General features: G+C 35.1%; 1 protein-coding gene across 1 annotated transcript in view; it reads left to right on the top strand.

Annotated features, from left to right (window-relative positions):
* The window catches only part of LOC145681650 (uncharacterized), a 297,353-nt gene that overhangs the window by 156,648 nt on the left and 127,013 nt on the right, over window positions 1–13,692 (top strand). Inside the window, exon 4 of the mRNA XM_081753270.1 lies at window positions 10,278–10,363. Coding sequence (XP_081609396.1) covers window positions 10,278–10,363 — 86 coding nt within the window. The remainder of the gene's footprint in view (window positions 1–10,277; window positions 10,364–13,692) is intronic.

The raw sequence follows: 13,692 nt of genomic DNA, 5'->3' as shown, positions 1-13,692 counted from the left end.
TTTATGTGAAAAAACCATCGATTCAAAAAAGCCGGCTTTTTTGCATCTCTATATCAACATCACCAATGACGCTTATATATGAATTATAATCAGTTATCATACCATTTTCTTTTCCTCACCAGTATCTGTATCAATTGTGTTGTCGTTGAGCATTGCTCATGACACAACTCTTCCGTGCTTGAGACCATAAGAAGTGATGTATAGATTTTATTCTTGGATAAGGCAAATAGGATTGAATATATCTCCATTGCTCTTTATGCTATTAGTTCCTACGGATCGTTCTCGTACAATTTAGTACTCTTGTTCGCATCCTTTTTCAGTATTTGTATTATGTCCACTTTCATGTAGATTTTGTGTCATCACTAGAATTGTTAGGAATATGATCTTCATCACTCTAAACAGAATCAAGGAGGTTTCTTATTCTCCCTTCATCTTGCGCAACACTGTTCATCTTGTGTCCTCCCCATTTAGGTATTTTCTTAAAGATTACCAGAGTAATATTGGTCTATATAAGTTAATGTATGTATATTAGAAACACGGTTTTAGAAAATATACGTTGAAAACTTGGCAAAAAATATTAAACAACACACGCGCGGGGTGGATTTCAACCCGGCCAAAGTTTTATGATCTACACACTAGAATCGCTTAACGAAAACTGACTGGATGTTGGTAGGGGACGCTACAATCATTTTTCGTTTCCTAGCACAGAAAAGAAATGCTTGTGGTGGATTTTCTCTTAGCACGTGTGTTTAAGAGTAAAAAGATAAGTGAATTGTTTAATCTAGTTCAGCATTTTCACTTATGCAACGAACATTCATGTAATCCGGATATTTGCAGAGGCCAACTTTGAAGTACTCTGACTATTCGTTACTATTTATACTATAGCGTCTGTGTGTACATAATGATTTTTTAATAACAGATTATGTTCTCCTCCATATACAATGTGAAATACTCCTCAACATTGTTCGCGTGATGACAGTGAATGTAAGTCGAACAGGATTCTTAAATTCTTCAAATTTTACGTAACGTGTAGCAGTAACCTCTTGTTTAATAGACATATATCATGCATTTCGCAAAAGGATAGATCAGAACTCAGGTTTTACCACTGCAAAAGTGCAGGTAAATGGAGGAACCACGTCTTATCATATATCAGTAAATATCTCATTGAGAAATTCTCTAAAAGCCGCATCATAATGAGTTTGTGCTCCATTCTTCTGGCATCATACATGACCGAGCAATTCCCCGATCTCTCATATGTGGAACAAGCCTATCACGTAACATGGTGGAAAATAGAATGTGATTCACAGCACCGTGAAAGAAATATGGACGTGTCGAGTTGGTTGGAGATATTGCAGCACAGATCATACCATGTGGTGGGTTGTGTTCCAGTTATTCATAGAAATGTGGATTTTCCTTACTACAGTAATAAATATTTCTGGATTTAGCATTGTGATACATTGCACACACTTTCAAGAAAAATACTTCTAAACTGTACGAGCTATAGAAGCACCGAACATTCCCCGTTTTTCCATGTCACTATCATTATTTCTTTTTTTTCTTCCTATTTCCTTTTTTCCTTTTTATTTTCAAACGAAGGCTTCAACTACAAATCCTTCGTCATATATTGTTTGTAATGTCAAGTATTGAATACCCAATTCCCGTTACCATTTCGATTTTTTTTTAATTACAAACCTTCGGCAAATGCTGCAGACTCCATATACGTGTCCAGTAGTGTTGGTGTTGGTCTTGAGGGAGGTTTGTCTTCCGTTCAACCAGGTGCAAGGAGTTTTTACTCCTACCGCAAAATTGTTTATTTTCGAAGGGAAATTTCTGAAAGTTCCCAGTGAAATCATGTTTAATATCCCTGATTATTTCCCTTTATGGGATAGTTCACGAAATCGCTTGCTTATTACAATCTGTTTCTTCGTGGTGTACGAGGACTCATTAGCCAGGGTTTAGATATGTATCAACACCTGCAACACTTAGAAACACCAATTCGTTAATATCTTTGTAATATTCACAAGTGGCATGTATCGATTGGAACCCGACGTTCAGCATAAAACGTGACAGATATATACAAGGGTAAGCACTGACTACTCTAGCGTGATTCATTCCCTTGTAAAATTTATTTTGATAAACGGTTCCACCATTAAACAAATAACATCAATTCTGAGGTTGGAAAACAACACGATGTATGTTTGCACACGATGACAAGTTTAGTAATTGCACAGGACGAGTAATTACAGAAGTTCTTTATGATGCTAAGAAAACCAGTGGGTATCAGAGTTAGTGTACGTGCGGGTCTACAATGAAACATAACTTTGCAGTAAGGACACCTCAATAAAGGTTAATCTGCGCAATTACTGTGTTCTTCACTTTTTTGTCCGCGAAGATCTAGTGAAAGGTTAAGGTTACTTCAATCACGTTTCGGAAGCTGCAAACTAGAGATTGAATCCGAATTCCCTATTTTTTCCAGGCATAACGAAGCATCGGTTGATAAACTGGAGCTGACAGTATATTATAGATCACAGAATGCATGTTTTTATTGAAACCCCGATCATGAAACTGCACTAGAGCTTACCAAAGCATAAGCAAACGTAGTCGGTGATATTTCCGGCTTAAAATTTTTTTAAGAGAAAAATGAAGTCGAGAAGCTGAACGATTTTGCTGGTCTTGAGAGGAGCTATTTTCAAATCGAGAAGCTGAACATATTTGCTCATCTTGGGAGGAATTATGTTCAAATTAAAGTGCATCTTGAGAATAATATCTGCTAGCAAAGTTATATCCTTATAACCAGACCAAGAATCACAAAGTAATAGTGATTTACCTCGTTTTCTGCCTGAACTCTTTGAAAAAGTGCTTCATATGTTCGTTATTCTTTTTATCACTACTGCTCGCATAGTAAACACGCTTTTAATAATTTCGTTGGTGCATATTCACTGACACATTAGGACATAAGTGTTCCCACAGCTCCTGAATACATACACCGTATATATAACTTCTTCACAAGTTTCCAATCCATACATATTACACCATCAATGGTAAAACTATGAGTTCTGCTGGAGGTTGCCTGAATAATTCCAATAGTGTCTTTCTCCCCTCATTTCGATAAAATAATGTTGAACTGACTTTGGTCACAATTCCAATTAACTAACTTCAGGCGAACATGTCACGTTCACGTTACAGCCTATTTCACTAGTAAACGCCTCACAACGTATACCAATACCTACATCTTCTACTGTGTCTTTTTTTGGTTGAAAAGGTTGCAATAGTTCATGAAATAATTCCTCCTTATTCCTTAAGATTTCAATGAAATTTGGCGATTCTTTGAATTTGGGTAAGCTACCTTCTTTTGCGGCTTGGAGAGCCCAGCACTGTAAATGCCAGTAATGCACTGATGGTCCATGCTCTCGTGCTTCGTCAAATAATTTGATGGCTTCACATGCCACTGTTTGGAGTTTCATTTCCCGATTCCCTTCGGACGAAGTAGAGTTCGTACAGAGTACATGTCCATAATCCAAAATTGGTTTACAATTACTTAACGAAATAATTTATTTTGTCGCACCAGAAGTTTCCTATACGAGTTAAATCCTCATTCATGATAATCTTTGCAGATACTCCAGATTTCCACAAACTGCTATAAAACTTTTTTCCTCTATGGACTCTTGTCTTGTTCCCACTCTGAATTGCTTTCATAGATGTCTTAGTGCGGCATGTCATTTTCTTTATCATCTCTGTCGAATGTAGATGTGTTTATCCATCATAGATCCTTTTCGTACTGACTGGTAATAACATTGCACAATAATGTCGTACTCATCTTCCGTTTCAGCTGGCGTTTGATCCTTAAATTTGCACCTTTTAACATTTCAACTGCATGAACGGTGTTAATGCCCCTTTCCGCCCCATTTTTTCCAAACTGACTATCATAACTAACACTAACTGGAGCTCACTACACACCTTAACGCACTTGGCTGATCTTCCCTTTGTACCAGCAACACAGACTCTAATTACAAGCGGTTCGAAGGACAGCTCGCGCTGTCGGTGCAAACGAGCTTTAGACGGGAATGAGTTACCCTGCAATAATCAGTTATCTATATGCCTACCAAGTTTTATGTTGATGGTCGCGTTCGAACCTGAATATGTCCCTTGTTAGGGGTAACGGGACTTCACTCTATAGATTCAAAACTATCCTGAAAGAAACTTAACACTATACCAACGTCCAGTAAATTCGTGTTATTTTCATGAACTGCTTTTATGAGGAGTAGCTAAAACATTTACATACTTTTTAAAAAAAATGAAGTTATGTATGTTATGAGGTATTTATATTTCTATTATTTTGGTAGCCAAACTCAAAAATAAGTTGCTTATTGTAGTTAGTTAAGCCTTTGCAAACATATTTTTTATAAAATGTACAAACTACGAGAGGTAACAGGAAGCATTAGTCATAATTTAAAAATATATGGAGTTACGACATTTTTCATTCAACTGTTTCATATGAATGTATAAATCAATATTACATACTTGTACGCCACAAAAATATATAACGGCGAAAGCTCTGTATAGCAATGTATATTCCTTAGTTCTTGTTCCTAGATATGCCTATGTTACATTCTCTATACTTTGATGTGAAGGCTAACACGAGAGAACTATTGTTTTGTTTTTGAAATCAGTAATTCCAAATAAAGGCAGGAAAACCACCTTTTTTCTCTGTACATGTTTTTAAAGATATCCTTCTAGAACATACAGAATTAATTCCACAATATATTAGATTCTCAACTGTTATAAATGGTTTCATCTGTATGAGTGAAATAGTACACGAACTAAGCTACCTCTAACCATTCACACGAAATAAAAGTAAATGAATATGCAGACTTTACCAATCCTGCAATTTTGAACTTACCCCTACTGTCTTATCAACCCTCCAACTCTTAAAGCCAATCTACACAGTTAAGGATTTTCCTTCTTTCCCAGACGATCAAATTCCATGTATCGGAGAAGTGCTTGCTTATGTACTATTATACAATTCAATATATCTATTTGAGTATAAGATAATTTACTACATCTGTTATATCGATTTACTTATTGTATGATGTCGATATGATTTATCTTAACGCGAGAAGGTCGATGCTAATTGTACCCTTAAAAGTTGCAGGGGGTGTCCCTGAGGCTCTCTGCTGCATATACAAGCTACCTGAACCCACCACGACCATTTGTATTTTCCGTCATTAATAGGAAAGGTTAGTCACTACTTTGCTGTAAAATAATTTGACAATGGGAATAAACAATGAACAGTATCAAGCAATTAGAAAAGAACATACTTCAATAGGAGACTCAGAGGCACCCCTTGAACCTTTACGTTAGTATAAAAAACAACGCTATTATTTCCGAGGTAAAGTAAAAAAATATTTAGGAAGCGCAATCAGAAGGTGTATTTTAAAGAGATAGAAGAACTCTAGAGCGCAGGATACGGAACGAAATGTCTATTAAGAATAATGGAACTAAAAATTGACCAGGGTGCCTCCAAGGCACACCTTGGGCCTTTACCTCAATATAGAAAATAACCCTATTTTTTGCTGAAGTAAAATAAGAAAAGTAGCAGGAACATTGTATAATGCATCGGTAAATATAGAATGTGAATAAAACAGTACTGGATAAACGTTTCGTTTATGCCACACTCGTTTATAATATTTAATTACATCCATCTTCATTCTATACCTCTTTGAAATATTATATTCTATATAGTGGCCGCAACGCCACTTTATACCCTAACTAAATGCGCGTAACTATATAAGGTTTTAAGATATGTAACATTTAAATTTCATGTGATTACCAAGTATCTTCTACTTGACAAGTCGCTGCGGGAGTAAAATGAGGTTTTTATGTTGATCAATTTCTTGTCTCGACTTTCAGTATTTGGTGAGCAACATTGACAAATAGTACCGACTTTAAATTCAATTATCGCTTAGGTGCAAGTGCGTGGGTCCAATAACGGAAGCGTAAGAACGAAAATATGCTGTAAATGATGGATAGGATTCGTGAAACCGAACTGACACTTGTGTAGGAGTTAGTGCATCAGAGATGCATTAACCCTGCAAGTCGACCAGAAGGGAGTCGGAACTGCGAGAAGCACAATATAGCTACACATAAAAAATAATTGAACCTGCACGCATTAAGGTTAACTTCAATGAATGAACTAACCAACGATGGCTAAATAAGTCAGGAGGAAACATGGCTTTTCGGAGCCATTCATGACGATTCCTGCTTAAAAGCGAATTTCTTTTATGCATGTACTGTATATCGCAGTTCACCGGACCGGAAGTTGCCATTTGGGTCAGGGAAACCCATATTTTTATCACGAAGTTGACCACAATCCACACGTCTTGCTTTGAGCGGAATTGATTGAATAATACATTTCGAGTCCGCACTTGTTTGAGACTTTTGTAACCCAGGTTACTTATAATGAGATCCTGAAAAACAGGCTTTCTTCACAGAAACAGAATCTTGGGATCAATAACACTATGGAGCTCCGGGCTACCTTGAACTTTCTCTTTGTGGACTACTGAACGTACTGTTTCCTGACCAGTGGATAGGACACGGGATCCTAAATTCAACACCACCTTGTCCTTTGCCGCCACGAAGTCCGGATATACGGAATCTTACAATTCCCTGCGGGGTTTCATCAAATCGATACGTCCATATTGATTATCTGCAGGCAACTGTGCTTCGAGCGTTGGAGCTGATAATGGCGCAGCTGCTAAAACGGAGTGGTAAAAGGGTATGGAAACTTCACAAGTTGTGCATTAATAACGTAATTGTACATATGAACGTTTTGGACAATTAACTGCTGGTTAATAAGTATTATTAAAATAGTGCTGAAATAAGTGCAAGTATAAATCAATATTTGGGTGAATCTGTTATTTAATTTTTAACTTAGTATTATTATCTGAAGATAACAAAACATATTAGTGGGTACTTAACATGCGAAAAATATAAAATTATCTAAGCAAATTTAAAATCTAAGCAATTATTCAAATTTTGAATTGAATGAATCTGAAAAATTTGAAAGCTATCCTTGTGTATCTAGCAGAAAATACCCAGAACTGAGAATTCTATATCTTTCTGATGATCATTAAGATTCCCATTCGACAGTAGTTTTCATTCCCTAAGATTATTTTAAATAGGTGCCAGTGTTTCAGTGCTTTCATCCCTGTCCTTTAGTAATATAAGAATACATTGATACGAACCACAGCACTAAACTTTATCAGTTATGTTTAGGTTATTGCTGATGTGATTATTGCTGATACACTAACGCAATTATAAACGGGTTTTAGAATATTTCGTTCAAATAAACTCACTTCAGAGAATGAAGTATATCTACTGGACTTTTCTTTGGAAAATAATTTATAATATGACTTAGAGTTGCTCTTGAAATCCATTTTAAAAAAATATAAACTAATGTATATCACTTAAAGCGAATAATAAACATATACATGTATAAAGGTCAAGCCAGAGGTAAATAATATCTTCTATATATATGTTAATGATAGTGCAATGGACACATTACAATACTAAATGTGCAATATTAATTTAAAATTATTAATGTTGTTTCCAAGTACGTTCCGAGAGATATAGTTGTAAAGAAACGGACTTCTTAAGATTAAATTATTCGTTTTATCTTCTTTTCAATAAGAAGTTACTGATCTTTTTTTGTAATATCACTAATGGCATACTTACTAATGATTAGCAGAACATAAGCTGAGTTGCTTTCAAAAATATTGTCCAAGACAAAATTGTTGAAACTTTCTGTCTAAACGTTCCGGGTTGGTAAGTGATAAAAGTTTGATACCATTTGCTACTTCGATAAATCTTTCATAAAAGTCATGAATATTATCATCTCTGTCGCTCAAAAAACTTACTTTACATGAGGAAAAGATTAGAAACAATCCAATAGATGAAGCTTCTCTACGAATTTTATTGAAATCGCATAGTACTACGTGGATATTTCTGGCTGTGGTACCGTCATCTAAGTACCAGATATTTAAATATGTGTTAATAATCTTAACAATATGATGAATGGTTATTACAATCTGTGCTGGTCAAAGTGGGTCGCCTTGTTATACTGTACGCTGTGAGCGAATTATGTTATAACTCATAAAAAGATTGGTTGGTTCGGAGTAGCAATGCTAGGTATAAGGATAATAACATGTAACATTGAGTCGCGGTTGAGTTCATTAAAGACGTTGCGGAATTTTTAAAAATTCTTTCACTTCAGTATGAGGAGATGAGTAGCACATTCTGGCAGCATGTGCAGCTGATTCTTCTCCAAATGGTATACACACTCCCACTTGGTGTACTGATAATATATTAATTAATGAATCTCATATCCTTAACATCGAATGATAATGTAAATATATAACTTGTTGCAAAACATCTCAGAGCCACTTTTTAATGTTTTCTTACTTGTTAAACAGCTAAAACTTTCCTTTTGCCCTCACAAATACTCCCTACAGTGGTCTAATATATTTTGGATTCATGACATGCGTTTCATATAAGCAGTTCGTTCCAATTAAACCACGCAGTATGATGTAACAAATAACAAGATTTAAACACGCGCATGACCTTGATAGTCTACGTTTCGTAATTAAAAGCTTTATCTCTATCTTCCTAAACATTGTAATACAAAAAATATCATCCCCATTGTCAGGATCATAACATTTAAAGTTAACTTCTCAAAATCATGATTTTTTTAATATTTACTGTGAAAATACCGTACAATGCTCCGTCGTCTTTAAAACATTTGATTTTATTAAAGTTTTTATTTGAAACGTAAAACCTGAAATACGATGGCGTCGTGAAAAGTTCTCGGCCTGACCCAGAGATGGCACTCCAATCAGCAAAATTTTATTGTTCTTGGCTATGGGCACTTTTCAGTTGTTCGTACTTGTTCTCGTAGTTTGTATGCAGGCATTGTTGCAGTTAGACGTCTTGCGTGTTAGTTGTGAAAATGCATAGACTTTAATATCAAATTTTTCATTTTGGATGGATTAACGCCTACGGAAATTTATCATAAGCTGACAAAAGTTAACGAGTTTCTGCTACTTCCATGTCAAACGTTGGAAAGTGGGAAGCTGAATTTAAACGTGGTCGCACATTCCTGGAAGATGACCCACGTGAAGGAATGTCGAAAACCGCAACCACACCCTAAACAGTCGAAAGTGTTCATGATATCGTGCTGGTATAAACCGGTGGTGTAGTGTAGAAGAAAGCGAAGACGATCGTATTGGCCGTAACGGCCATGACCAGTGTGTTTTTGGATGCGAAAGGGATCATGTTACTTGATTACCATGCAAAAGGGAAAACAATTACAGACAGATATTATTTCAATCTTATTGACCAGCTGGATGCCAAAATTCGCGAGAAGAGACCTGCCTTGTAAAAGAAGAAAATCAATTTTCATCAGGACAATTCACCTGTACACAAGAGTGCATTGACAATAGAAAAACTGCGGAATTTGGGCTACGGTTTGCAATGCCATCCCCATATTCTTCTGATTTGGCACCAAAGGACTTCTATCTATTCCCAAACGTGAAGAAATGTATTTCTAGGAAGCGACTCTCATCGAATAAAGAAGTTGAGAGGGTCATGGATGACTATTTTTACAACCTTGAAGATTATCACTTCCGGAAAGGAATACGGATGTTGGAGAAAAGCTGGACCAACTGTATTGAAGTAAAAGAACATCATGTCGAAAAATAAAAAAAAAAACTTTGGACATGAACTTAGCAGTTTTCATTGTCAGGCAGAGAACATTTCACCCCGCGTTCCTACCTGTTCTTTGAACGGAGTGAATAAGTTTAGTAATGCAAAACATTTGAAAGTAAGGAAAAGAGAAAACTAAATAAAAGCCCCTTGAGTATCCCGGTTTATTAGTGAAATAAATAAATAAGCTTCGGCTTTTTCTTACACATTTGAGATAAATTAGCAGTAAATAAACGAAAAACAGATAGGTATAGATAAGGTTATTTAACTCTTGTTGTCCTGCACAATTCAAAAATAAAAGCAAACGAATTTGTTCGATTAGATCTTCTCAAGATCTATATCTGTACGAAATGAATGACTGGTTGAATCCTTTCAATGCAACAAGGTATTGACATACACAAAAGATATTGTGTTATTCTTAAAGATTCAGTATAATTTAAGTAAGTTATTTCGTTTTCCTTCTATTTGCATTTCTTGGTACGATAACCATAACTTATCATATGTTTCATCTTTTACAGATGCTAAACTAAATATCGGCTTGATTTGTGTAGCCTTGGGATTAATAGTAATCGGCAATTTTTGTTTCCTTTGTTTAATTTGTATGGTGAGTCATTTTATCTCTTCCATAAAGATAGTATCTCTTCCATAAAGATAGAAATACAGAACAACGAACAAGTAAAATTCAACCTTACCTCCAACTTTGTTTTAATAATGCTTATTCTAGAGCGGAGACTTCAATTTTAAATTTATTTACACCCATTTTGGTAAAGTATGCTTATTCTTTGCCGAGGAGTAAATACTGATATGTGAAAATCGTTCATGTTAAAGGGCATAGCGGGATAAGCATGTGAAAACTGCCTCCAAGCATATCAGCACCAAATTTACAGTATCGATTAACATTTATGAGAAACTCAGTTTCCAAAAGTTTCAGTCCCCCAACTGCTTTTGGAGGGGTGTTAGGAGGGGAAAGGAAAATTGAAATTATTTTTTTACTGACCGGCTCAACCGATTTTCCTTAAAAGAATGTTAGGTGTTCTCAACAAGAGAAAAGTCGGAAACAATTTTTCTGAAATTTTTTGGTTTCGAAAATTGAAGTCAAAATTGTTTTGAAATTTTCAAAAAAAAATGAGGGAAGACCAACTAGGACACCCACAATTGAATGCCATTTTTTCTTTAGAGGGTACCTAACAACATGTAATGTTTTCATTTGGTTTGCAAGTGTACCTCATAGTGAAAAAAGGCAAATGTACTTAGATCAGCATCTATGTTGTATACGTATAATACATTCTGTACACCAATAGGACAAATAATACATTTGAATGGGGGGCACGAAGTTATAACATTCGAATCTTATGATAACAAGTATTTTTTGGTCTTAATGGTAATTGGTTTCTGAGGTTAAAGGGGGTTCTTGACCCTGTTCGCACCTCCCTTGGCTACGTCACTGCTGTACATAAACTGGAATTATACATTCCCGCATTTTGTGTTAATTTTGCACTTAATCAATGTCCTGTGATATATATAGATCTTTGTTTATTAATTGTTCTTGTTTTGTAACAGTTGGTTAATAATATGCCTGTTGTTAATAGGTATTTATGTGTTTAGTTTGTTTCAATAGTATTACCGTATATTTGTGTTTAACATGATCAAATAAAGAATGAATTAAAATAAATTAATCCTCATCCCTATTTTCGTCCACTATCGGAACAATTTCGGTTTTCCTTAACATAACTGTTGGCTGCTGTTCTCACATTGCTGCCATTCTGTATTATTTATCATATGCAAGATTCTTATCGAAAATCATTCGACCAGCTGAAATACTCAGTAAAATGTTACGTAAACCAAAATAGTTCCAGTAGTGGACGAAAACAGTGATGATTAATTTCTTTTAATTCATTCTTTATTTGATGATATTAAACACAAATATACAGTAATACCATCGAAACAAACTAAACACATAAATAACTATTAACATGAGGCATATTATTAACCAACTGTTACAAAACACTAACAATTACAAAACAAAGATATATATATCTATATATCTATATCTATCTATATATATATATAGATATATATATATATATATATATATATATATATATCAGAGAACGTTGATTGTGTGCAAAGTTAACACAAAATGCTGGAATGTATAATTTCAGTTTATGTACAGCAGTAGCGTAGCCAAGGGAGGTGTGAACAGGGTCGAGAACCCCCTTCATCCTCAGAGACCAATTACCATTAAGACCAAAAATACTTGCTATCATAAGATTCCAATGTTATGACAACTTCATGCCCTCCATTCAAAAGTATTGGCTATCTTAGTGGTGTACAGGGTGTATCATACGTATACCACATAGATGCTGACCTATGTACATTCGCCCTTTTTTCACCATGATGTATACTTGCAAAGAAAATGAAAATAAGATATGTTGTTAGGAACCCTCTCAAGACAAAACTGGCAAAAAATTGTGGATGTCCCAGTTAGTCTCCCACTAATTTTTTTTGAAGATTTCAAAAAGAAAATGACTTCAAATTTCAACCCCAAAAAATTTCAGAAAAATATTTTCCGACTTTTCTTTTGTTGAGAACACCTAACATTTTTAATGAAAATCGGTTGATCCGGAAAGAGAAAAAAAAGTAATTTCGATTTTCTTCCCCCTCCTAACTCCCCTCTAAGAGCAGTTGGGGGTCTGAAGCTTTTGGAAACTGAGTTTCTCACAAATATTAATCGATACTGTAAATGTGGTGCAGATATGCTTCGGGGCAATTTTCACATGCTTATTCCGAGATGCCCTTTGTGTTAGAGTGGCGTGATTGAAATCAATTTGATCGGTAACTAGCTCTGTAACCAAATCAATAGATGTACTGAAGTCATAACTAACTTCGGACACTGTTTATTTTCACAGTGACGAGGCAGCGCGTTGTTGTAATCTATAGGGTCATGTAAAATGTTTAGTTGTAAACATAACAGTTGTAAGTGATTTCCGTTTACGTACTTAAACTTGGAAATTCTGCACATCTAATCACGTAATTATAAGTGCATTTGGATAAAGAATGGTTAACCAGTGCGTGACATGCATTGATTTTTAAAATTACCGGGTAATGAGACAACATTCAACAACTATCATCACCACAACCAAGCAGCGGTATGCTTTGATTAGCTCGTGAGGAACACTATGCTACAGGATCCTTAGAAAAGTATTACTACAGATGTAGGGAAGTTACACAAATATGAAACAATAGTATTGGCCTACGTCCACTTTATTCGCATGGTCACAGTACAACATCACGTGAGAGGATCGCACAATATCATGAATTTCCTTCAAGTGTATTAAGGCATAACTTGGTCTACCTCTAGAATATAAGGAAAGATGAATAGCACCACCACTTTAAACTATATATATGTTTGGTTATAGGAACGAATTGTAGTGAAGGACCAAGATATTCAAATTTAAATGTTTACTTGCCCTTTATCATCTCCTTCCTTGCATAATTATTTGGCAAAAAATCATATTTCGGAGTAATCCTTTATATCTGATTAAGGCTATCAACTGAGAGTTACTTATGTTATTGGGTTATATGATTATGTAAGTTAATCTATTTTCAGGAATAGATATGTGCATATTGATACTATTCTCCCAAACTTTAGTCGTGGTGTGTTGGCCCAAGCCTTAAATTTAGTACTAAACCATGAACGTTGATACGTTTGAGTGTTCAATCTTAATTTTTTATGTAGTTAAAAAGCTAGAAGAGATATAAAGGTATCGACATGGTTTCCTGTATTTACTTGCATTTCCTTTCCTGTCATCCTTTTCTGTATTGACATGCTTCTCTTACTGGAAATTTGCATACTTTTAGAACATTTAAAAAATAATTGACATGTATAATTTTATTTAAACAATGGTGTGGGTTTAAGGGTAGAAATCACCG

This window comes from Thermobia domestica, chromosome 3 (genome assembly GCF_964235325.1).
Source record: "Thermobia domestica chromosome 3, izTheDome1.hap1.1, whole genome shotgun sequence".
NCBI classification, from domain to species: domain Eukaryota; kingdom Metazoa; phylum Arthropoda; class Insecta; order Zygentoma; family Lepismatidae; genus Thermobia; species Thermobia domestica.
The sequence above is the reverse complement of the archived record's forward strand: the minus strand, read 5'-3'. Positions and strand labels throughout refer to the sequence as shown.